The sequence below is a fragment of the Haliotis rubra genome, unplaced genomic scaffold, assembly GCF_003918875.1.
Source record: "Haliotis rubra isolate DU_JTF1 unplaced genomic scaffold, ASM391887v1 Scf1024, whole genome shotgun sequence".
Lineage (NCBI taxonomy): Eukaryota > Metazoa > Mollusca > Gastropoda > Lepetellida > Haliotidae > Haliotis > Haliotis rubra.
The window spans coordinates 134,417-160,465 of NW_025764920.1; the positions used below are offsets into that span (position 1 = coordinate 134,417).

Sequence of the window (26,049 nt, forward strand, 5' to 3'; positions counted from 1 at the left end):
GCTTCCGCTACCTGAAGCTCCACCAGTGAGCCCCGGCATCATTGACATCATGGCCATCGCAGCCCCTAAGCCCTCTCCTCCACCTAGCAGGCTTGACATACCTCCGCCCATACCGCCCATACCGCTCATACCGCCCATACCGCCCATACCGCTCATACCGCCCATACCGCCCATACCGCCCATACCGCTCATACCGCTCATACCGCCCATACCGCTCATACCGCCCATACCGCCCATACCGGCCAAACCGGCCAAACCACTCATACCGCCCATACCGGCCAGTCCTCCCATACCACCCATTGCCCCCATACCACCCCGTCCGCGAGCTGAAAAGAAAAGTAAAATAATATTAAAATATGCGTAATAAGGTTGTTCACAAATCACATCGTGCATTCATTAAGAAATAAACAGCTGAGCTCATTGTATGACTTGACAAGTAAATGAAAAGGAATTTCAATTACATTTGATAATTTCAAAGGGATTAAGATTGGCAATGTGTCGATGTGGCGATAAGCAACACGCACGCACGGACGCACACACGCACTCTGCAAGAACAGCCTTATTCCCAGACACTATCAATTGCATATAGACTTCAGAAACGAGCCAATAGTTGGTTGGTTTGTTGCTTAACGCTGCTCTCAGCAATTGTCCAGCTATATGGCGGCGGTCTCTAGGTAATCGTGTCTGGACCAGACAATCCGGTGCTCAGCAACATGAACATCGATTTACGCAATTGGGATACGATGACATGTGTCAACCAAGTCAGCGAGCCTGACCACCCGATCCTGTTAGTCGCCTGTAACGACAAACATGGGTTGCTGAAGACCGATTTTAAACAGATTTATATTTAAAATGAGTCAATAGAGACTGAACAGATGGTCCAAACCAACGGAGGATCTGGTAGTATGCATCACACTGCCGTGCTCTCGTGGGTTAAGGAAGATATCGATTAATACTTACTAGGAAACTCAATGGGATCCCCAGACATAGCAGACATCATGGCGAGCATATTAAACATGGACATATCTGAAATGATTCAAATGAGGCATTTAGAAACGCTAAAACCTTCAACATCTCGAATGTTCGACTCCCGACGAAATCAATATATCCCTCGATCAGATTTAACGCAATCAAAACTTAAAACAATTCTTCTGCTTCTTGGGAATTATCTTGGTAATTTCATGAATTTAAAGCTATAGTGCCATTGGGACAGGATGGATATCTTTTTGTTATGTTTTTCCAATGATCTATCCATTTTATGGTTTGTGAAAGAGACAGTATTGTGCCAATAATGCTTTCTCATACTTCATTTTGGTACATTTTATCACAGTGGGCTCTTTTCGTTAGTTGGCCGATCCTTTTACCATTCAGTGGGAATACTTTACCAACTGCATTGTGTAGACGTTCAGCGTAGATGACTATACATATTAGGCCATAATAAATATAATGAGATGTACAGCCTTGCCCGTAAACACCAGGGAGTAGACTTTTGAGACAAAATTCATGAAAGACAACTTCGCGTCAGTGATAGCTCTATGTCGGATGACGTTACCACCTTCCATAGATTGATGTTTCCACCTAGTACCTATCGCGATGAAACTGAAGATGTATTTTACCCCGAGTATTTCCTTATTGCATACACCAGACATGGTGTCCCTATGCAAACATTCTTCCTGCATATGAACTCCATCCGGAGACACTTTATATGTATTTGTTTAAAAGAATAGAAGACGGGTTACAAATAACAGATAAATTAGTTGATGCCTTACAAAAAAATCGTTCACTGGTTTGTATTTTTGTGATTACCATTTTGACTTTGTTTCGCTGCTCCTCTTGGCAAATTGAATTGATTCTGCTGCGATTGTTGTTGCCCGCCTCCAAACTGAGAGAGAAGTCCTTGACCTTGACCTTGACCCTGGGTTTGACCTTGTCCTTGTCCCAAAGCTGCAGACATTCCCAGGGCACTGGGCTGTCCCCACCCGTTCTGACCCCATCCAGATCCACCCCACTGTGATCCTCCCCATTGTGGCTGTTGGGGTGACATATATTGACCTTGACTTCTATATGCTGGGGGGGTTTGCGGGGTTCTCATACCGAACTGGTACTGATTTGTCTGTTGCTGCATGTTGTTTGTTTGTGATGGCTGCATGAATCCCCTATTGCCCATCATATTAAACATTGGTTGCTGTTGTTGCTGCTGTAGTTGATTTTGTTGTTGAAGTAGCTGCTGCCTTTGAAAATAGTTCATCTGTGTATTTCCAAATGGTGAACGTTGAGCTGTTTGTTGATTAGGGCTTGTTTGTTTTTGTGTTGTCTGACTTTGTGTCGCTTGTTGGTTCGTTTGAGTTGCCTGCTGGTTGGCATATGGGTTCTGGCTTTGAGTTGCCTGTTGGTTGGGGAATTGTGTCTGGCTTTGAGTTGCCTGCTGGTTGTTATATGGTGTCTGGCTTTGAGTTGCCTGTTGGTTGGGGAGTTGTGTCTGGCTTTGGGTTGCCTGTTGATTGGCATATGGGTTCTGGCTTTGAGTTGCCTGTTGGTTGGGGAATTGTGTCTGGCTTTGAGTTGCCTGCTGGTTGTTATATGGTGTCTGGCTTTGAGTTGCCTGTTGGTTGGGGAGTTGTGTCTGGCTTTGGGCTGCCTGTTGGTTGGCATATGGGTTCTGGCTTTGAGTTGCCTGTTGGTTGGAAAATTGTGTCTGGCTTTGGGCTGCCTGTTGGTTGGCATATGGGTTCTGGCTTTGAGTTGCCTGTTGGCTGGCAAATTGTGTCTGGCTTTGAGTTGCCTGTTGGTTGGCATATGGGTTCTGGCTTTGGGTTGCCTGTTGGTTGTTGTACGCTGTCTGGCTAGAACTTGTTTGTTGGTTGGTAGATGTGCCCGTCTGTTGTGCAGTTTGACCTGTTTGTTGAGGTGAACCTGGGGCAGCATATGGAAGAAGCTGAGCGTTTGTTCTTGTTGTTGAAGCCGATCCTCCATAAGGGATTGCTTGGACATTCCTTGTAGTTCCAGGGACACCGTTTGTTGATTGTGCTTGTGAAATAATAGGCATCCCAGATGACATAGCCTGACTACTTGTCTGAGCATTACTGAGAAGGGTGAAGAGTTGACTGCTCAAATCGGTCATTGTTGAAGGTGAGTTGGCTGCCTGTGTTTGAAATTGGGGGTTAGTACCGGGAGCCTGGGCTGTTGTGCCTACAAATTAAAAAAAACACTTTGATTCGTGAAAAATTGTCTCGTCAAACTAAAATGCTTCATGAAATGAATTTTATTCAGCAACAACTTCTGACATGATTCATGATGAACGCAGGTTCTTACAAACACACAATGAACACACACACTAATACCGCATTAAGCCGGACACTGGGGTGTAAACAATACCACTCTTAATGCCTGTACCCTCTCCACACAGTTGGACCCGTGAAGATCCGGGTTAGAATTGATCTTCAGTGACCTATGCTTGTCGTAAGAGGTGACTAACGGGATCGGGTGGTCAGACTCTCTGACTTGGTTGACACATGTCATCGGTTCCCAATTGCGAAGATTGATGCTCATGCTATTGATCACTGGATTGTCTTGTCCATTATTTACAGACTGCCGCCATATAGGCGGAATATTGCTGAGTGCGGGGTAAAACTAAATTCACTCACCCACTCACTCACTCCACACAGTCGTCCGAAAGATTATAGGGTTCATGAAAATATTGTCTCAAGATTTTGCAATTTTGTAGGAACAATGGTTTTTTCTAAGAAGGTTTGCGACTCACACAAAACCAGTCTTACAACATTCAAACACTCAATTAAGACTTCCAAAGGATGATTTTTTGGGAAACGTTTCCTAAGTTGACACCTGAGCGACAAATATTATCATGCAATTTTCCAATTTGACTACATTTTGTATTATCTGATGAACAAGTGATTTCAGTTATGCTTGTGATCCTAAAGCAGAGATTTAATATGATCATGGAAAATATACTCATGGAAACGAATAAAGAAACACATGAAAGTACAATTATTCCTTTATTTATTTCCAGAATTTCACCCACAGTGCAATATATACCTTGTGAAGAAACTTGGAAAGGAATAAAGGAACACTTGTACTTGTGAAGAAACTTGGAAAGGAATAAAGGAACACTTGTACTTTCATGTGTTCCCTTTTTTATTTCCATGAGTATATTTGTCTAATATGTTTACTGTTATTGCTTTACGTGTGTGTGTGTGTGTACGGTTACATGACCCTTGTCACACTAGAATCTGAGTTCAGTGCTGACAGATAGCCTCTGAATATGAGATAGTTCCATCACGGTAACGTGTACGTCTGTCCTGGGGGTCGTGAGCGTGATCCATATGTCAGGTACAGTCATCACTCCGGCCACAGTTGTCACGTTTGTGTCCTGTTATACATCACTGAGACGCACCTGTCACGGATGTCTACTCAGGGGAGGTATAACAGTGATAAGTCTCACAAAATGCTGTGACCGTGTTTTATCTTAATTTGCAGGCTATTAATGGACAATAGGATTAGGTTGTGTAACACGTTGTGACTACAAAAATAACCTATCTGTGTTATAATGGAGAATTTAATCTAATGGGTCCTTGTCGACCTCAATACACTTCCGCTGACGTTGCGAAAACGGATGTCTTGATTTGGAAACTTCCTCGATGATACCTTTTTGAGAATATGGTTCTCTGATGTATTTTTAAGTATGTCAGGAAAATATATTGTTTGTTTGTTGTTTAACGCCGCACTTGGCAATATTCCCGCTACATGAGGGTGATCTCTAAATAATCGAGTCTGGACCAGACAATCCAGAGATCTACAATATGAGCATCGATCTACGCATTGGTATACGACGACATGTGTCAACCAAGTCAGCGAGCCTGACCACCCGAACCCGTCACGACAAGCATGGGTTGATGCAGACAATTTTAAACCCGGATCTTGACGGGTCTAGCTAAATAGATGAGGCATCTGTGTATAGTGGTGGTATACTGGCATCTCTTTGATGTCGAGAATAAAAATATCATTTGAAGCTACAGTGACGTGGTTTTCCCACAGCAAATCATCTGTACGGTAATTTTAAATGACAGTACTCATATCCTATTTCCTGAATTTCAACTTCTTCTACGACTGCGCACGCTGCTATTCAGAACAAACAGGGCTCGAAATTCTTTCATCCCAATAAGCATGAGTGTTTTAAAAGAATTGTTTTAATGTTTATAAATTATTTTATAATACTTTATCAATTGTTTCAAACTGTTATATTAATATATTTTTAGTGCTAATGTTCCTCAGCATAATTTTTAATGTCGCCACTATAGCTCTAAACCTTTAATATTCATTATCTATTCATCATTTATCTTTACCTTATATATTGAACGTTGTTGCTAGCTATTATAGTAATAATTAACATATGAGTGTTCTTGCGGTCTTATGTATATGTATCTTTTGTTGTATGTGTTTTCAATGTTAACCGTGTTCAGCAAACTGAACTGAACTGAACTGAACTGAACTGAACTGAACTGAACTGAACTGAACTGAACTGAACTGAACTGAACTGAACTGAACTGAACTGAACTGAACTGAACTTAACTGAAGTTAATAACTTAACTTAACTTAACTGAACTGAACTGAACTGAACTGAACTGAACTGAACTGAACTGAACTGAACTGAACTTAACTTAACTTAACTTGACTTAACTTAACTTAACTTAACTTAACTTAACTTAACTTAACTTAACTTAACTTAACTTAACTTAACTTAACTCGCGTTATATTATCTTATCTGCATAGTTTGTGGCATATTTCAACGAGGATAAATACTAGCCTAACGTTGCAAAATCTATTCATATTTGTTTATCCTAAATATACCTTGACCGCGTTTTGTTCACCTTGCTGAATGAATTGAGGTTGGCGTGTTTTCTCACAAAAAGTAAATCCAAAATTACCCTCATTACCAAGCACGTCTCACGTTGACACAGCAAACTTATTCATGTTTTCTTCTAACATAGATTCATATACGAAAAGGAAACCTGGCCGAAACCTTGCTGTTTCCTCCTACGTTTCTTAACTAGCGGCCACGTGGTCAAGTTTATGAATAAATCATTTTGCAATATGAGGACATAATTTTAACAGCATGATCACAAGTACATGTACATATTATATTTACATAAGTTTCGTTTTACGTCTAAGTCAATACTTGTTCAATATATATGTATCTTTTGAAGACGTCGGAAAGCTAATGGCCACATGTATTGTCCTCGCAGATCTCTTGATCATGACAAATGGTGTAAGTTAAATAGGGCACATTTCCGGCTTGTTCTTATTCTGTTTCTGGTTATATATTTATCTGCTTGTCCTTGATAAGATGATAACTGACGTTTATATGAAGAGCTCCTGGCAGATGAGCGTGATCAGCGTGTCCGAATAATAAACGACCTTGTCCGAGTGATGTGCTGTACTGTATGCAATGTGACATAACGGTATTGTTTTAACAGTTTTATCGTGGTATGTGTCCTGCCCTTCAAGCTAAAAAAGGAGGCATAAATCTGAAACATCTCGTGATACTCATCTGAACATTTACAACACTTTATGACAGTACACGAGAGCAAGTACAGTAAATTGGTTATAAGGTTATAACTTTCTAAAACGGCAAAGAGTGAGTGAGTGAGTTAATATTTAACGTCACATCGGCAATGTTTCAGCCATATCGTTACGAGAACAATTCTGACGTTTATAAAGAATATGTGTATATTATAAGACCTGTCGTAGAAGGACAGTAAAACACACTAGATTATCACAGTTACAAATAAAACTAGTATGTTAGGTTAAAACAAATAACATTTTTTTGGACAACACAGTAAAAAAACTGGTTATAGATCGCCAACAACTGACGGTATATCACCGTACTAAGGACCATGGGCAAACTACAGGAGTGAACGGGGCAAAGAGGTCAGTTCTTCATATCCGTCAGGTCGCAGTACGCTGTTATTTTGACTTATACCACACGTTCCCGAATTATTTCAGGTGAACAAATGACTTACTTAGCATATGTTTATGAGGAGTGCCACCGGTGGGGCAGGATACGCTCAACTTTTCGCGAACACCTGGTATCATCAATATTTCATAGTGATTCATAAACACATGCTCTGTAGTTGATTCATCAAAGTCTTGTAGTTTCTATTACTTTCTTATTTGTATCAATTGGCCACGAAACAAAACTTAGATAATTTGTTAATTTCCAAGATGATTATAATTCAGAGATAACCTGTTCATATTTTCACAACTTGTTACAATTATTATATATATATATATGTATGTGAACTTATACATGTATTATAGAGCGACATTAATATAAGCCGTTTAGGCTTGTTCACCAATCCCTTTCGTTTCCGAATAAAATATGTTTAAACCACATGTACTGTCATCTCATTGCATGCTGGCAATCACTGCATTGTCTGGTTCGGACCATATTTGTTTACAAACCTCATCATACAGCTGGAATACTCCTGAAACAAATATCTGCTCATGATACAGTCACAATTGTACAATCGACTCTGCTTTTAGCAGAGATTTCTTATGAATGTGGAAAGGTTTTGTCGCTTCTATTTCTGTGAGAAGAATCTGCACTAAACTATTTTATCTTATTTGGTTGTATTAATCTAGATGTACTGCACTCCACGATCGACGGTCTACCTGTAAATAAGGTTTACTTAGTGCCTCGTGGCAAATGTACACATTGTATTTGTGTCAGTGATGACACACACACCATGTATATATAGTTAGAGTGAGTGAGTGAGTTTAGTTTTACGCCGCACTCAGCAATATTCCAGCTATGTGGCGGCGGTCTGTAAATAATCGAGTCTGGATCAGACAATCCAGTTATCAACAGCATGAGCATCGATCTGCGCAATTGGGAACTGTTGACATGTGTCCACCAAGTCAGGGAGCCTGACCACCCGATCCCGTTAGTCGCCTCTTACGACAAGCATAGTCGCCTTTTGTGGCAAGCGTGGGTTGCTGAAGACCTATTCTACCCCGGATCTTCACGGTCCTGTATAGTTAGAAGGAACAAGTGTGACAGTTCTGCTTGCTCTCTGTGGGCTTACATCTGGTATGGGTATACCTTTAAGGTTATATTCATTATGCCAAATAGTGAAATGTGTATGGTCTTATTGAATCGGGGGTGGTTGAGTAGTCTAGTGGTTAAATTGATCGCTCGTCACGCTGAAGACCCGGGTGCGATTACTTACATGGGTACATTGTGTGAAGCTCATTTCTGGTGTCCCTCGCCGAACTATTGCTGAACTCAATCGTATTGAATTACAAGGTCAACAGTGTAAAGTTCTTTTATATATACTCATGGAAACGAATAAGGGAACACATGAAAGTACAAGTGTTCCTATATTCTTTTTCCACGTTTCTTCACAAGGTATGTATTGTACTGTGTATAAAATTCTGGAAATAAATAAAGGAACACTTGTAATTTCATGTGTTCACTTATTCGTGTCCATGAGTATATATACTCACACGCATAAGAAACGCAAGTTTTTTATCCAAATAGGGAAAAAACTCGGACCTTAAATTGATATGGGTTGTTGGCATATAGTGAAGCTTGATGGTGTTATCAATAATTTTGTTGCGTTTTGGAAGGCCCGAGAAAAACACATCAATAGAAGGAATCACCAAAACGCACCATACCAATGAACATGTGGGTATCATGCACACACTTCTCGTGAAATCCTACATGCACGAATTGTCACCACCATTAGTGGGTATAAGACTGCACAAAATTAGGTCTGTTACTCCTTGTTCAACAATGCCACGCTTAACTCAAATTGAAAGAAAACAGGCTATCAGACGTTCGGAAGCTGACAGTGTCTGCCCAGAATGGTGCCCGTCATTTTGACGTAAACGTAACCACAATTTACCGTCTGGAGCATCGATACAACGCAACAAAGACCACAGATGACCTTCCTCGGAGCGGTCGTCCAAGGGTCACAACCCCTCCACAAAATCGGCACATTACTAATCAACACCAGCGAGATCCGTTCTTGTCAACCCCTGTACCTTTCGAAAACTTAATGATGTCATCAGTCTTGGTAGCCAATGAAATGTCTTCACTCAATTTTTTTGTCTATCTGACCCTGTCTGCATTTCTTGTGTTTAATATTGAAAATTACATACATATCTGCTTTATACTTGACTTGCGTTACTTTTGAGTGTGAGTATATATAAATGTATATGGCCAGCAACAACCAGAGAGCATAAGGGTTCAAAACATGGAAAATTGTCTCTCCAAGTCGTTGGGAACACGACACTAAAGTCCTCGTGTGTGAACTACAGTCAAGAGAGGTTAACATAAAACATTGATTACTATTCTATTTGTGTTGATAGTTCAGTAAACAATAAAAAATAACTTGGTATTTTACATCAGTGGTGAATCGCGCTGGATTAACATTTCATTTCAACTTCCCACTACAGTTGTAAAGTTGCTCTAGCAATTGCAACTAAAACCAGTTTCACACACCAAACAAATCACCAGTTTCAAATCCAATATATTCATCAAGATCATTCGGCACAAGCGGGTATTCGACACATCACAGTTAAACTATATTAATTTCCTAAACGTTTGTTATGCATTCTGAAATTGCAAAAAAAAACACCATTTCTTACAATTTTGCATTTGCGACGAAGAGCTATATTTCATTCTAACATTGCTTGTCTGTTGTGATTGTTTGTGACGGATATGACCTCTGACCTTCACACCTTTATAAACAAGGCCGATTAACTTTGACCTTTCAAAGCTTTCCCTGTCAACAAGAAAATATGTCTCTATGTGACCAAGACACGAAATATGTGGGTGCTAAAATCATGATTCACCATTAAGTAAAGAGATAAATAAGCCTGTTTTTATCTTCCCCATGATGGATGAAGTTTCCCGCCTGACGCCATAAAGAAATATTGCTACAGATGGCGTCTTGTGCACGTGACCTTTACAATCAAGGTGTGCGTTGGACAAGGTGAAGCACAGTTGGCCTTTTTGAGGATTTGCATCCCCGGTAAGACCTAGGAACGCCATTTTAGATATATGGAATATATATCGAAGATGTTAATTTACGAGGCAAAACATAAATCAAACCGAAATTTGTTTTCTGAGATTAAAATCTAAATGCGAAATATATTCTGTTGCGGTTAGGTTTGTCTTGCATTCCAATTAACGAGTTGCACCAAATACAACTGTGGATTGCACAAAATACAACTGTGGATTACACAACGGTGAATTGTACAAAATATACCTGTGCATTGCACAAAATACAACCGTGAATTGTACAAAATACAAATGTGGATTGCACAAAATACAAATGCGGATTGCACAAAATGCATATTGTACAAATTCCAATGTGAATTGCACAAAATACAATTGTGGATTGCACAAAATACAACCGTGAATTGCACAAAATACAACTGTGGATTACACAACGGTGAATTGTACAAAATATACCTGTGCATTGCACTAAATACAACCGTGAATTGTACAAAATACAAATGGGGATTGCACAAAATACAACCGTGAATTGTACAAAATACAAATGTGGATTGCACAAAATACAAATGCGGATTGCACAAATGCATATTGTACAAATTCCAATGTGAATTGCACAAAATACAATTGTGGATTGCACAAAATACAACTGTGGCTTACACAACAGTGAATTGTACAAAATACACCTGTGGATTGCACAAAATACAACAGTGGATTGCATGAAACTGAATAAAGACACTGGTTTCATGTGATATGAAATAGGCAGTGTTGATGCTGGAGTGACATTGAAATATTTTACCAATGTGATTGTGTATTCCTATGACCTCACAACCAATATTCAGGTAATTAATCAGAACAACGACTAACGGTAGATTGATGACGTGGCCCAGTTGGTAAGGTGTTGTTTCGTCCAAACTCAGGATCGAATTCCCATTATTAAAGTCTATTGACACTGACATTGACATTGATTGACGCGGTGCAATTACATCTATCATGGAGCCGAGCAATCACTCAATCAGGCATGTCACGATTCCGTTTCTACTCATCTCCAATTATATTGGGCAAGGCTAATGCCAGCAAAGGCAACCAATCGTTCAAAACTCCTTCATAGTACATTGATGGGACATAAGTATTCGTCAGTCGGCAAAATTATCATAGACTTGCATGTTATTTTAGTGTAGCTGTAATAATTGTCATTAATTCGGTTTTCGTTATTTGGTTGTCAAATTTTGCAGGCTGTTAGCAAATCATGTTGGTCATAGATACATAATTTCCATGTAATGTTCCTTCAAGTATTTTCCGCATTGTAGTTACATGAGCAACATATAATACAGCATTGTGTATTCTTTACCCATAGACCGCCATGTTAAAAATTGTCATAACCATTACAAGCATCAATCAAAGTGTGGTCATTATTGAAATACTGAATGGAAAATAAAACGGAAGATATGTCTTTGCAGCTGAGATGATTCATGACACAAGATCAAACGAAAATTAAATTCAAGACAGTTTATCTAGCTGCACCAAATTAACAGTCTATGGAAATTATGCACAGTGACGAATACTTATGTCCAATGACTGTACGAACTAAAATCAGTAACAGGGGATTTGAGCAAAAAGCGAATGCTATAACATTCTACTACCTTTAACATTCTACTACCTTTAACATTCTACTACCTATAACATTCTACTACCTATAACATTCTACTACCTTTAACATTCTACTACCTATAACATTCTACTACCTATAACATTCTACTACCTTTAACATTCTACTACCTATAACATTCTACTACCTATAACACTCTACTACCTTTAACATTCTACTACCTTTAACATTCTACTACCTTTAACATTCTACTACCTATAACATTCTACTACCTTTAACATTCTACCTAACATTCTACTACCTATAACATTCTACTACCTTTAACATTCTACTACCTTTAACATTCTACTACCTTTAACATTCTACTACCTTCAACATTCTACTACCTATAACATTCTACTACCTTTAACATTCTACTACCTATAACATTCTACTACCTTTAACATTCTACTACCTTCAACATTCTACTACCTTTAACATTCTACTACCTATAACATTCTACTACCTTTAACATTCTACTACCTATAACATTCTACTACCTTTAACATTCTACTACCTATAACATTCTACTACCTTTAACATTCTCTACTATAACATTCTAACATTCTACTACCTATAACATTCTACTACCTATAACATTCTACTACCTATAACATTCTACTACCTTTAACATTCTCCTACCTATAACATTCTACTACCTTTAACATTCTACTACCTTTAACATTCTACTACCTATAACATTCTACTACCTTTAACATTCTCCTACCTATAACATTCTACTACCTTTAACATTCTACTACTTTAACATTCTACTACTTTTAACATTCGGCAGCGCTCTAGTTAGTGTGCACTGACTTCGGATAAAGTGTTTAAACTTTCGACAACCAAACAACACATGTTAAACTTTACAGTAAATACAGTAACACTCTTATAATGAACTGTTTGTGTCCTATTGGTACTTACAGTATATTTCAGCCGAAATATGTATAACAAAATACGATTTAACGAACAAAAATAGTTGAGTTCGTTAAATCCGTAGTTTACTGCACTTCGTTTAGTTTGTGAACTGTTCTTCCACGGCTAAAGTGAGTGAGTGAGTGAGTATGGTTTTACGCAACTTTTAGCAATATTCCAGCAATATCACGGCGGGGGGCACCAGAAATGGGCTTCACACATTGTGCCCATGGGGGGAATCGAACCCGGGTCTTCGGCGTGACAAGCGAACGCCTAACCATTGCTATAGACCACTAACCACTGTCGTAGGGGGCTGTATATTTGAGCTGAAGGAAAAGTCTGTATATTCAGCTCAGCCTTCCTAATGTATTCGCCTTCGAATCATTCAAATAATTATACTGTTTACAAACGAGTTATCTCCCCATGACCCGCATAGTGATAAAGTTTGTTTATCCTCAGAAAAAATTCACTAACGGTGGTACATGAGAATATAGATACAACATAAATTCATATATATCTTTATCAAGATAAAGATTGTAATAAAGATAAAGGGGGTTGGGGGCAAATGCATATTGTGGGTGTTTGTATGAAATAGGAAAGAATTTAATTAACATGAGTCTCATATAGCTGCTTAGATTGATGAATTTAGACACGTTTTTAACATCTTTTACCCTGGTACTGCATAACTATTTTTCCAGTTTATACATATTAGACTCCTTCGTAGAGATCTTTATGGATGTATGTAGACCCTGACTTGAGAAGGGCTTCACAACTTTAAAAAGTAGTGGAACTCGTCATCAACCGCTGGGGAACTGCATTAACTGTACAAACGTTCCACTCTTGGGGTATCAGACCAGCGTCCGGTTTCAACTGGTAAGTTGTGGTTTGCTGTTCTATGTTTCAAGATTGGATAATAGATGTTTTTAAGAAGATAAACGTATCTTTCAAAACTGACAATGTCTTTAGAAATGTATAGTGCACACCTTTAGAAAGAGTTTTCGCGGAAACAATTAAGACAGGTATATAATATATCTGTCTATACAACATAGGAGTATCACGAAAGTTGCTTCTGAGAGTCGCCCTAAGTTTGATTGATTGAGTTTAGTTTTACTCCACACTCAGCAATATTCCAGCGGCGGTCTGTAAATAATCGAATCTGGACCAGACAATCCAGTGATCAACAGCATGAGCATCGATATACGCAATTGGGAACCGATGACATGTGTCAACCAAGTCAGCGAGCCTGACCACCCGATCCCGTTAGTCGCCTCTTACGACAAGCATGGGTTACTGAAGACCAATTCTAACCCGGACCTTCACGGGTCAAAGATAACTTTGACATTTCTCATTTGAAGTTTAAATGTTCCATAACTAGGTTTAAACAAATCTGTGATATATTGCTAGTTGTTATTTTGTACATTTCTGACAGTTTTACAAATTATCGTATAACAGTATACTTTCATCAAGTCACAATATGGATGAAATACGCCGATGTGACTTAAATTAACAAAGTCACCACAATGAGGTTTGGCATGACGCAGCTCAATTGGTGTTCCTGTCAAGATGTTGGTGGAGGGCTTATAGGCGTAATGATATTATGGAAGGAATTTCATATTTTTTTGTTTAACGCATCACACCAATCTTGCAGTTAAATGACGGCGGTCTGTTAGCAATCGAATCTGAACCAGACAATCCAGTGAATGATATCATGATAACAGTTCTATTTAATTTTGAAACGATGTCATCAAAGGAGATAATAATGCTGCTGCTACTACTACTACTACTACTACTACTACTACTACTACTACTACTACTACTACTACTACTACTACTACTACTACTACTACTACTACTACTACTACTACTGACGGTACTAGCCTAGTGGTTCGATTCCCCACATGGGTACAATGTGTGAAGCCCATTTCTGGTGTCCCCCCGCCGTGATATTGCTGGAATATTGCTAAATGCGGCGTAAAACTAAACTCACTCATTCACTCACTCACTCACTCACTACTACTAGGACTACAATTACTGCTGCTACTACTAATGCTACGAATAAAAGTAATGATACTGTAAATACTTCTAATACTTCTGCTATAACTAGTACTACTTCTGCTGCTATACAGATTAGAAGAAGAGAAAACAATCTAGGGTAAAGGCGTGGAAAGGAACAGGCATTTTCGTTAAAGGCACGGATGCCTTAGATGCTTTTACAACACGAAACTAATTATCACACCATTACACTTGCCACAAAACAGACAGCCATTTAAAAAAACGCTATTAATTACAAAAAGTCCATGTAATCCTTACCTGAAAGCACAAGTAGCCCTATCACAATCCGAAACATTTTTGCTTTGTAATCCACGGAAACGGCGTCTCGTCTTAGCCAGAACTCTTCTTCAAGATCTCTGCAAAGCCACTACCCCAAGTTGAAGATAGTGGACATGAGTGTAAATATACCCGTCCATGGCGGAAACCACGCCCCCTGTTGTCGTGACGGTATAAAGCAGAGAAGGACATTTATATGTCATATATCCATCACAGGACACATCAATCTCCGAGAGAGATGTACATGTAATGTACAACGTCGTGTTCCCAACAGCAGCCTGCTTGTTGACGTGAACGACTCACATTCCTTGTCTGACGTAATGAATTTCATCCTTTCGCATTGTTGTGGGTCTCATAAAGATAACCCGTAGACAAGCAGGTGCTTTGTTAGATCATATGTAACGCACAGTAATACTGCTTCCAGTTTATATCTTCATCAAATATAATTCTGTATTCATTAAAATTTGTTATTCATACATATTATTTTTATTTGTACACACCCAATCTGAATGTACACCTACTGAATTGAAATGAGTAAAAAAGATTTGTTTTTAAAATATAATTCTGTAGTACTAAGTTTAAACATGTATCTATGAAGAACAGTATTTATGTTATACACCATTAGACGTGATATGTAAATGAAACTATTCCTCAAATGGAATTCAACTGAAGACCTTGTTCTCTGTGTAACTGTTGATTCTTTAAAGATATTTTAGGCACTAGTATGCTGATCTACCTTCAGTCGTTGGCAATCTATAGCCTGTTTTTATATTGTATTGTCATTTATAGTTCCAATATTTTAGATTTAATTGCTAGTCTTAAATGGATATCTGTGATACACTAGTAGTTTTACTGTTCTTCGTCAACAGGTTTTTTTAATTTCTAACTTTATTGATCCTTACTATAATTATAAAATGTTCTCGTCACCATATGGCTGAAATATTGCCGATGTGACCATAAACCTTAACTCACTCACTCACTCACTTAAAGATATTTTAAACAGCATTAGACGTGATCTGTAAATGAAACTTATCTCAAATGAAATTCTGCTGAAGTTGGATGATATACCGATACATCAAGAAATAAAAGAACTTGTTCTCTGTGTAACTATAGATTCTTTAAAGAATTCTATCATTTCTTGTTTTCATGTCCATTTGTTTAGAATTTAGAACATCCCATTTCCGAATATATATAAAAGTTAGTCTGTAATATGTGTTCACAGTAATATGAAACCTAGAACGTGCAAAATAATACCCTGTTTGAGTGGCATTTAGAAGCTGGTGTGATGAACAACGAGGAGAGTTCTATGGATATACAACTTCTTTAATATAATATGAGGGACGTTTCGGTGTAGCTACTAACATTGTTATCTTTGTTTGATAACGGTGTTAGTAGCTACACCGAAACGTCGCTCATATTATATTAAAGAAGTTGTATATTCATAGAACTCTCCTCGTTGTTTAAAAGAATCCCCAGTCTAGACTATCCTCAGGAACAAATTCCGTCCGGTGGGAAAATTATATGAAAATAACTGATGACACCAGGTGTCCGTGAGTCCGTGAAAAGCGTAAGCATATCCTGCCAGGTGTTCGCGTTAACGCAAACACCTGCGTGTTTCACGCAAATAAATCTACGTTTCACGCACGATATTTTCTACCTGCGTGTTCTGCGGGCAAAGCATTTTGTGTTCTGGGAACAAGTAACCGATAAACGTATTTTCCCCAAGGAAAATAAAATAAAGCTTCTCTCAGCTAATTTGACTTGCGAATGATGACAACATGCTCTGAAGTGCAAGGAAATTACGTCTAAATTTCCCCTTCACACCCCACACCGCGAGATATCGCCTTTTTTTGGCTTGGTCATACACCTGTGGTGCATACACTCGCAAGATTCTTGGTGCTTTGCTTTTATGAACGCACAGCAATTTTTCCTACCGCGAACACTGACTTGACGACGGTACATGACCACTGAGGCGGAAAAGAGTATTTATAACCAAAGTCATCAGACATGGGCGTGTGTTTTGCTTTGTGACCCGTTTAATATACTGTTTTGTTCCTGAATAATGAATGAATGGGTTTTTTCGTAACACCTTGTGAAGTATGTTCAGATGAAATGACATTTGTAAGGCCAGTATTTGAATGTATTTCCAGTGTGCCAGTTGTAGCGGGATAAACCAGCTCATTTAGAAGATGGACCGTACAAAATGCACGTTATTGACACAAATGTGTGATGTTGTCGAATGTGGCGATTATTTCCAGTACTGTATAGCTTGTAGGGTTGGAAGTTTCATATTCAGCAATGTGATGAAATACTTAAAACATATGATGTGACTTGAAGATGGTTGGTCGGTTTGTTGCTTAAAGCCGAACTCAGCAATATTCCAGCTATATGGCGGCTGTCGGTAAATCATTGAGTCTGGACCAAACAATCCCATGATTAACACCATGAATATCGATCTACGTAATTGGGATGCAATGACATGTGTCAAAACAAGTCGGCAAGCCTTACTACCCGACCCAGTGAGTTTCCTCTTACGACCAGCATGGTTTACTGAAGACTAATTCTAACCCGGATCTTCACGGGTCCAATTTGTAAAGAGATGCAGTATCTCAGACGTTTTCTCCCGTGAACCGTTCGATCCCCGACCGCGTCATACCAAAAGACGATAAAATATGGTACTTGTTGGTCCCTGCCTGGCGCTCGGCATTAATGGGTACAACAAGGACTGGTCGGCTCGGAGTCAGTATAATGTGTCTGAGTGGGGTATTCATGCTTCACTGCGGCATGGTATCTCAGTGGGCTAGCACTATAAAACCAGCTTCAGCCTGGGCTAGTACAAGCAGCCTAGTACCCTATTTCACCTCACCTCAACTCACCTTCACCGTGAACCATGAGTGCGGGTGGTGCTGAAAATCCTAGAAACATGATCGGGGCGAACCGCAATTTGAACCAATAATCGTTGTTTTCTGCGCAACTAATTGCGTCGCTTTAGCCAACTGGGCCGCCCATACACTTCACTAAACAAGGTACACAGATTGTGTACACGGAGTGTCTCCACAGGCAGGACGCTTTGTTAAACTCTTCTCCAAGCAGTGAATTGGAACCCGAGAGGATGGCTGTTAACAATCTATCGCCTCCCTAGACAGGAGACTTTGTTAAAATTATGCCACCGTTCTCCTAGCAGTGAATGTGTACCCGGTATGATGACTTCCAGTACCTCATACGATAGGTTTATATCCTCCCAAGGTAGCTGAGAATAGAAATATAATAAATTGACTAATTAATACTATTTAACCACACTGATTTGGTTAACTGGAATGCGTGTTAGCGAGGATAGTCTTACTTAATTCTATATCACTGTTTCCTCCTGACATATAAGATGTGTTGTCAACAGGTTGCTCGAATTCTAGGGAATAACGTCAGTTGACGGTTCCGATCATCCCATCGCTCCTGTGGTCGCCTGCTGATTAAAACGTTAGCACATTCTGACGAATACCCGGGTTTGATTCCCCACATGGGTACAGTTTCTGAAGTCCATCCTGATGATCTCCGCCGTGATATTGCTGGAATATAGCGGCGTAAAAACATTCGTTCGCCCACTCAATCGTCATGTGTCAAAAGAGTTTACTAACGCGATTTGGTCACACTAGCGTACTTGCTTGACTTGTGTCACTGGATTGTCTGATTCAGACTCGATAAATTTACAGACCGCTGCCATATAGTTGGAATATTGTTTAATATAGAGTTAAACATCAAACAGACAAACCAAAGTTTTTTAGCATAGATTTAAAATGTGAAATGTAAGGATGCAAGTATTTCAAACATGGAACGTCATAAAAAAATTTTTAAAAAAACCCAGAAGATCATAATCATCCAAATAGGACCTGCACGAAGCCATCGAGCCTGACGTGACTAGCACGGGGTTATGGGAAGATGAAGATGCAACCGTTTCAAACACGGAACGAGATAAAGAAAGCTTGAAGATCATAAACACAGGCCCTTCTCTGACATGAGGTGAGGTGAGGTGAAATTGGGTTTTACGTCGTGCTTGAGAATATTTCGCTCATATGACGACGTGCATGCGTGTGTATGTGTATGTGCGGCTGCTTGTATTAGCCCAGACTTAAGCTGGTTTTATAGTGCTAGCTCACTGAGATACCATGCCGCAGTGAAGCATGAATACCTCACTCAGACACATTATACTGACTCCGAGCCGACCAGTCGTTGTTGTACCCATTAATGCCAAGCGCCAGACAGGGACCAACAAGTACCTTGTTTTAACGTCTTTTGGTATGACGCTCTCTGACATGAACCACCTTTACGTAGACTGCTGAGATTACATCACCGGGATCTCTGGCATAGTGTGGGCATTGTTGCTTCAAAATTAATTGATTAATGAAACAATAAATTTAATCAAGGTTTACAATGGACATTTGCTTAACCCATCGCCATGGGCAACAAGATTAATGGAGCGTTGTTGTCACGGCTGACTGCTTGTGTAGAAGTGTCCCCAATTCTTGATTTAGTTTAGGAGGTATCCTTCCCGAGATTCATTAATGTCATCAAGTGAAAAGCCAGGCCTCCTTCTGTAGAAAGTTCACGAGTTTCTTGACGAGAATGGGCGTGTGTGATATAATTTATTTCCCACATTATATATGTCGGAGCGTAAATGATAAAACTTGACCAAGTGGTGGTGTGTGGTCTTGCGCATAGAGCCCAGGTCAGAAATCACTTGAAATTAAGCAACGTTGGTAACGGAGGTTCCTTGGGTGTGTATGGTATTATAATATTTTCCACATTATATATCTGAGGGTAAATGATAAAACCTGACCAAGTGGTGGTGTGTGTGTGGTTTTATACATAGAACCGGGGTCACAAATCAGTTGAAATTGAGCAACGTTGGTCACGGAGAGTCCTTGGATGGGTGTGATATTATGTTGGTGAGTAAATGACAACACATGAACACAAGTCAACATCCTCTCAACCAGACATCAGTACTTCACACACACAGAGAACTCCCAGAAGTTATTAAATCACAGTCGCAAACCTTTCATCAACAGAAGCAGATTAATATCATCTATAAAGATCCAATCAAGCACGACTCTCTTTCATTAGTATCCAATCAGCTTGTTCCACCCTTATCCTTATGGGTTTGTTTAATCTTTATCTGGCATATGAATATCTGGCTTCATTACCCGTGCTTTGTTTGCTATTCCTCTTCAAACGAAGGTCAAGGTCAGCATCCAAATACAAAAAGACGATAGTGATCATAACATGTTTTGGCATTACTCTTTCAAAACAAAATGAATTTAATACCTTTTTGGGGTAAGATCTTAAACTCAGATTCCCCTAGCCTGACCCGACGTATATCAATCAGCCAGTGGTATTTGGCACCTATCTGTTAACAAATTGAGGATATTTTGCTTTATTTGTCCAAACCATTTCGAGTTTTGGGCCACGGCGATGTAGACCTCACACACTTGCCTTTCTGAGCGTCTCCTTCATCCTTGTCATACTGGCCTCTTTCAAGCTACAGTTGTTGACACTTGGTAGCCTGAATAATTGTGTGTCTACATGCAGCGGTCGTATTCTCTGTCATCAGCTAGTGAGAAACCAACAGGCTTGAATCCTGTCCATGTTACTAATGGTATCCATTTATAAGCCTACCAATAGTTGCATATCTTGGGGTGCTGTACATTCGTCTTCACATGCTTGCAGGAGTTGAGGGGCGGTGGGGTAGCCTAATGGTTAAAACGTTGGCTCGTCACGCCGAAGACCCAGGTTCGGATCCCCACATAGGCACAATGTGTGAAGCCCATTTCTGGTGTCCCCCGCCGTGATGTTGCTGAAATATTGCTAAAAGCGGCGTAAAACCAAACTCAGTCAGTCAGTTCCAGGAGTTTATAAACGTGAATACTGTCAGTTCTATTCCCTGAAAGACAACGGGTAGGATCCCTACAGAAAGTGAATGCGTGAGTGAGTAACGTTTTACACCGCATTGGAATATCCTAGCATTATCACGGCGACCTTCGGAAAGTCGTCATCCTAGTTAATGTCTTATTTGAAATGTCAATTGGAGCCTTTATATATGCTATAATTCCTCTACAGGAGAGTACACCGGAAAATTGAGATGAAAAAAGAATATGATATAAAAACATATTATATTAATTTAAGTATTTACACAGTTAATGACGCGTGTTTTCATTACAGTCTATATTTGTGCTTCATGTTCAGGTGATGGAGTCACAGAGCTCGTACAGTCCTTGACTATGTGACTGGCATATTCCAGGTGTTCATCCTCATTTAGGTGAGTAGGGGATGTGCATGACAGCAAGCAACATACGAGGTCATGGTCATCCAGGAGAACAATTAGGGCCTATTCGATTATGCTAAACCGGTTTTGGTTTCTGGAAAACCATGCACTCGATTCTGTCGAAACCTAAAACTGGGTTCTGAAACTTCGAAACCATCTCCGAGGCTTTAAAAACCCAGTCTATTGAACATGACTCTTTTATGTTACTTGTATACATATAATTACTTGTTACAGTATAATTACATATACGCAAATATTACCTCCAAAAGCATCTCATCTCTTATTGTTTGTTCAATCCCTGATAAAATGACAAACATATTACCTTCGGCAATGCTGTCATCCAATTCCTTCCACATATATAGTGGCTGAGACATTTTTTTGTATTCATTTTGAAACCGGATGGTGAAACCATAATCGTTTATAAAACTAGAAACTAGTTTCACTTTGAAACCATGTATCCGAAACTGGACATTCGTTTATAACAGGAGAAACCAGTTTCAGAAACCAAAACCAGTTTTGCAATAATCGAACAGGCCCTTAGTCTAGTGTTGTTTTCAAACTGCCTTACTGGACCGTGCATGCATGTGGTAGCTGTTTCATGCCTAGTTATGTAAACAATATAACGTTACCATACAAATCCTTAAATCATTTCTCTCAGGAAACCGTTTTCGGCGTGCCAGCTTTATGAAGTTTGTGGATGCTGAGTTTCTCTAGTCGTGTTCCGATTAATTGAAATAAACGAAGACTGGTCGCAGTGACCAAACAACCAAACTTGCTTTTTTTCTTTATACTTATCTGCATTATCAACCTTACCAGGAAAATCTGAACAATGACGCTAACCAACTTGTCTCACATGGAGCTTGCCTCCCCCAAGTTGCGTTGATCATGTTATCTTGGTACGGATAACAAGTTATCCCTTAAAATGATCAAGTCTCGGTTAAGTTTCAAAAACGTTTCATGGTACACAAGTGGCGGACATGTCCAGAAAATGATATCCAATGCAATTTTCTTTTGTACCTTGTGTCATATGTTTTCATGTTTGTTAGGCTGGATTTACACTACGTCCGATTTTCTCTGCGTTGCGTCATGCGTTGCGTCCGAAAATACGCAAGCAGTACATTTTCCATTTAGACAATACACTAGGTGCGAATTTTGCGATCCGAAGCGATTAGGATAGGTAGGCCTCCTATATTTGACGCAACGGAAATGAACTCGCATGAGGAATTCCCCTGATGACGTCATTCCAATAAGGTATTTCCCCAACACGTTGACAATCAGGTAAGGTTATTTCCCCATCTTTCGATAAAAACACGCGATTCCAATTGCAGACAGGCTGTGTTTTTTATGAGATAATATAGTAGTGTAATCCAGCCTTAACGAGATTGAGTGGTCCATTTTGCTGACTTGTTGATGCATGTCATCATCGTATCCCATTTGCGTAGGTCGGTGCTCATGATGTCAGTCACTGGATTGACTGGTCTAGACCTTTATTACCAGACCCGGATCATATAGCTGGATTATTGCGGAGCTCGATTTTAAATAATAATCAAACACAGACATCAAGATTTGCAAGTTATTTTTGTTATGACGTGAAAATTGTAAAGCTTCTTGGTTGACAACCGGTTTATAATTCCTCGTAGATTCTGCTCTCTGGGCGGCTTCTGCAAAAACCTAAAAGTAAATACCTATGAGTGAGTGAGTGAATGAGTTTAGTTTTACGCCGCACTCTGCAATATTCCAGCTATATGGCGGTTGTCTGTTAATAATTGACAATCCAGTGATCAACAGCATGAGCATCGATCTACGCAATTGGGATACGATGACATGTGTCAACCAAGTCAGCGAGCCTGACCACCCGATCCCCTTAGTTGCCTCTAACGACAAGCATTGGTTACTGAAGATCAATTCTAACCCGGATCTTCACGGGTTAAATAATTATGAATGAGAATAAATATAGCTCATTAATTTTGTGAGAGAAAAAAGGCGATGGAACCCTTTTTGCATTCATTAGCTTCCCTAACACATATTTACTCTTTGGTTTAGGTAGTCGGTGGCTGCATGAATGAAGGTTGCTTAGCTAGGTCATTCGGTTTTAATAATATAAATAATATAATCCCTTATCACATGTCGCCCTCACCACTTCACAACCTCTCAGTCCCCTACACGCATTTGTTTCCTACCTTAGCCTTGTTGAGTAGTAGTAGTAGTAGTAGTAGTAGTAGTAGTAGTAGTAGTAGTAGTAGTAGTAGTAGTAGTAGTAGTAATGATATTTGACATCGGCAATGTTGCAGCCATATCGTGACGAGAACATATTTGATATTGAAATAGAGTACGTGTATAATATAAAACCTGTCGTCAAAGGACAGTAAAATAACCAGACTATCACAGTTAGATAGTGATAGAATAAAACTAGCATGTTAAGCTAAAACTAATAGCACGATTTGGAAAATACATAAACAGGCTATAGATGTCCCACAACTGCAGGTAGATCACCATACTAGGGTCCATGGGGACAGTACCCGTAGTAGTTGCAGTAGTAGTAGTAGTAGTAGTAGTAGTAGTAGTCACATCGGCAATGTTTCAGCCACATCGTGACGAGAGCAAATATGACGTTGGAATGGAATACGTGTCTATTAAAGAACCTGTCGTCAAAGGACAGTAAAACAACCAGACTATCGCAATTAGTAGTAGTAGTAGTAGTCCCTTATGATGTCATTGTTTCTAAATTAAATAATTAAACAATAATTTAACAATTAAACTATTATCATGCTAACCACTAAGCCTGTCTGGTCCACATTGGCATATTTACAGATAACCACCATATAGCTGGAATACTGCTGAGTGTGGCGTTAACAAGAAACAAACAAATCTCCCCCCCTCACCTCATTTTCCAACAAAGTGGTGTCCGTGATGATGAGGGAAGAAGGGGAGGAGGGTCTGAGCCGGGAAGAAGTGGACCAGCTTCTGGTAGGGGAAGAAGTGGACGAGCTGTCGCACGGGGAAGTACGGGATGAGTTGAGGCAGAGGGACGCACTTCACAAGCATCCTGAGAGGGAAGAAGTTGACAAGGCGCCGAAGGGGGAAGTGGGTGAGCAGCGTAGGCAGGGGGTACACGTGTACCAGTCGAGACAGCGGGGTGTGCAGGATAGGAGCTGGATAATATAAAAAACAAATATTATACAGTTCCATGAAACGAGTGCGTGAGTGAGTTTAGTTTTACGCCGCACTCAGCAATATTCCAGCTATATGGCGGCGGTCTGTAAATAATCGAGTCTGGACCAGACAGTCCAGTGATCAACAGCATGAGCATCGATCTGCGCAATTGGGATAAATGACATGTGTCAACCAAGTCAGCGAGCCTGACCACCCGACCCCGTTAGTCGCCTCTTACGACAAGCAAGTAACTATGAATGAAAATTTAAGCTCGTTAAGTGATTGGGCTAAGGACTGGTTGCTCAAATACAACCCAGATAAGACAGAGGCTGTATTGTTCTCGACCAGAGATAGTGACAAGCTAGACAATATATATCTTGATGGCTGTAACATTTAAGCTGTACCTATTCATAAACATCTTGGTGTAACATTCTCTTCAAATGGAGGCTGGTCCCACCACATAAATGATATTTTAAAGAAAAACCCCAAAATGATGAATTCTATATGAAAGTTAAAGTTTTTGTTAAAAAGAACAACGCTAAAAAAGATCTATATTGTTTTAATTCGTCCTCATTTTGAAAATGCGTGTGAATTATGGGATGAGTGTACAGTTGAACAAACAAACTCCTTAGAAATGGAATTAGGTAAACAAACTCCTTAGAACAGTTACAGTTAGAAGCAGCTCGTATAGTGACAGGACTTCCAAAATATACTTCTCGTGATCATTTGTATTTTGAAACTGGTTGGGAAATCCTATGTGAACGAAGAAGAAAAAGGAAACATTGCTTATTTTATAAGATTTTTCACAATATTGCACCATCATACCTTCAGGAATTTCTACCTACATATGTTGGCCAAAAATCATCTTATAACCTTCGCAGCTCTTTAAACTTCTCCCTTCCATTTACGAGATTGAAACTTTCCTTATCATCATATATTCCATCTACTCTGCGAATGTGGAACAATGTTCCCATAGAAATAAGAAACATAGACTCTTTCGCATTGAAAATTCAAAGTAAAATATTTTTTTGCAGCCCTGTCATTCTTTAAGAAAACTTAACATTATTCACACAAAACTGAGGCACAATACAAATCCGCTTAATTACGATTTGTTTAGAATTAATTTAAGATGAGATGCTTCTTGTACTTGTGGTTGTCCTTGTGAAAATTCATGGCATTATCTTTAAGAATGTTCTTTGTATACAAAGCAGCGTAAAGATTTGTTTGTAAATGTAAATGCTGTCGTTAAGCATCGCATACCTATTAATCTAGATTTATTGTTATTTGGTCATGTTACACTATCACTGTATGAAAATGAATTATTATTTGAACATTTACATAGATATATTAAGCTCGCTGAAAGATTTTTGTAGTTTATTATTGTATATATCATACACATCCTCTTTAAAGATCTTGTAAATTCACTCAACAAATCCTTGTTGTCAATTGTTTTATATTGTAAATATGAAATAGGTAACTTCTGGGAGAGGGCGTTCCTAAGTTGGATAACTAGTGCCCAGTCCATTTCATTTTGAATAAAAAACAAAACATACTGTTCCATGAACACCGTTTCCGTTTGAAGGGAAACATATGGAAATCAAATTTCCGGATTAGCGGGTCATGGAGAAAATGTTGCAGATGTTTGTAATTTGT

The 26,049-nt window shown here is 39.3% G+C and overlaps 1 protein-coding gene across 1 annotated transcript; it reads right to left on the reverse strand.

The window, feature by feature from the left end:
- Nucleotides 1–7: 7 nt before the first annotated feature.
- On the reverse strand, nucleotides 8–15,017 carry LOC124271274 (transcription factor SPT20 homolog). Its single transcript, XM_046706379.1, has 5 exons — nucleotides 14,913–15,017; nucleotides 1,807–3,189; nucleotides 961–1,026; nucleotides 47–326; nucleotides 8–11 (listed from the first exon to the last, which is right to left on the reverse strand). Exons 1-5 carry the CDS (start codon nucleotides 14,947–14,949, stop codon nucleotides 8–10), a joined length of 1,770 nt encoding a protein of 589 aa, XP_046562335.1. The 5' UTR covers nucleotides 14,950–15,017.
- Nucleotides 15,018–26,049: the final 11,032 nt, after the last annotated feature.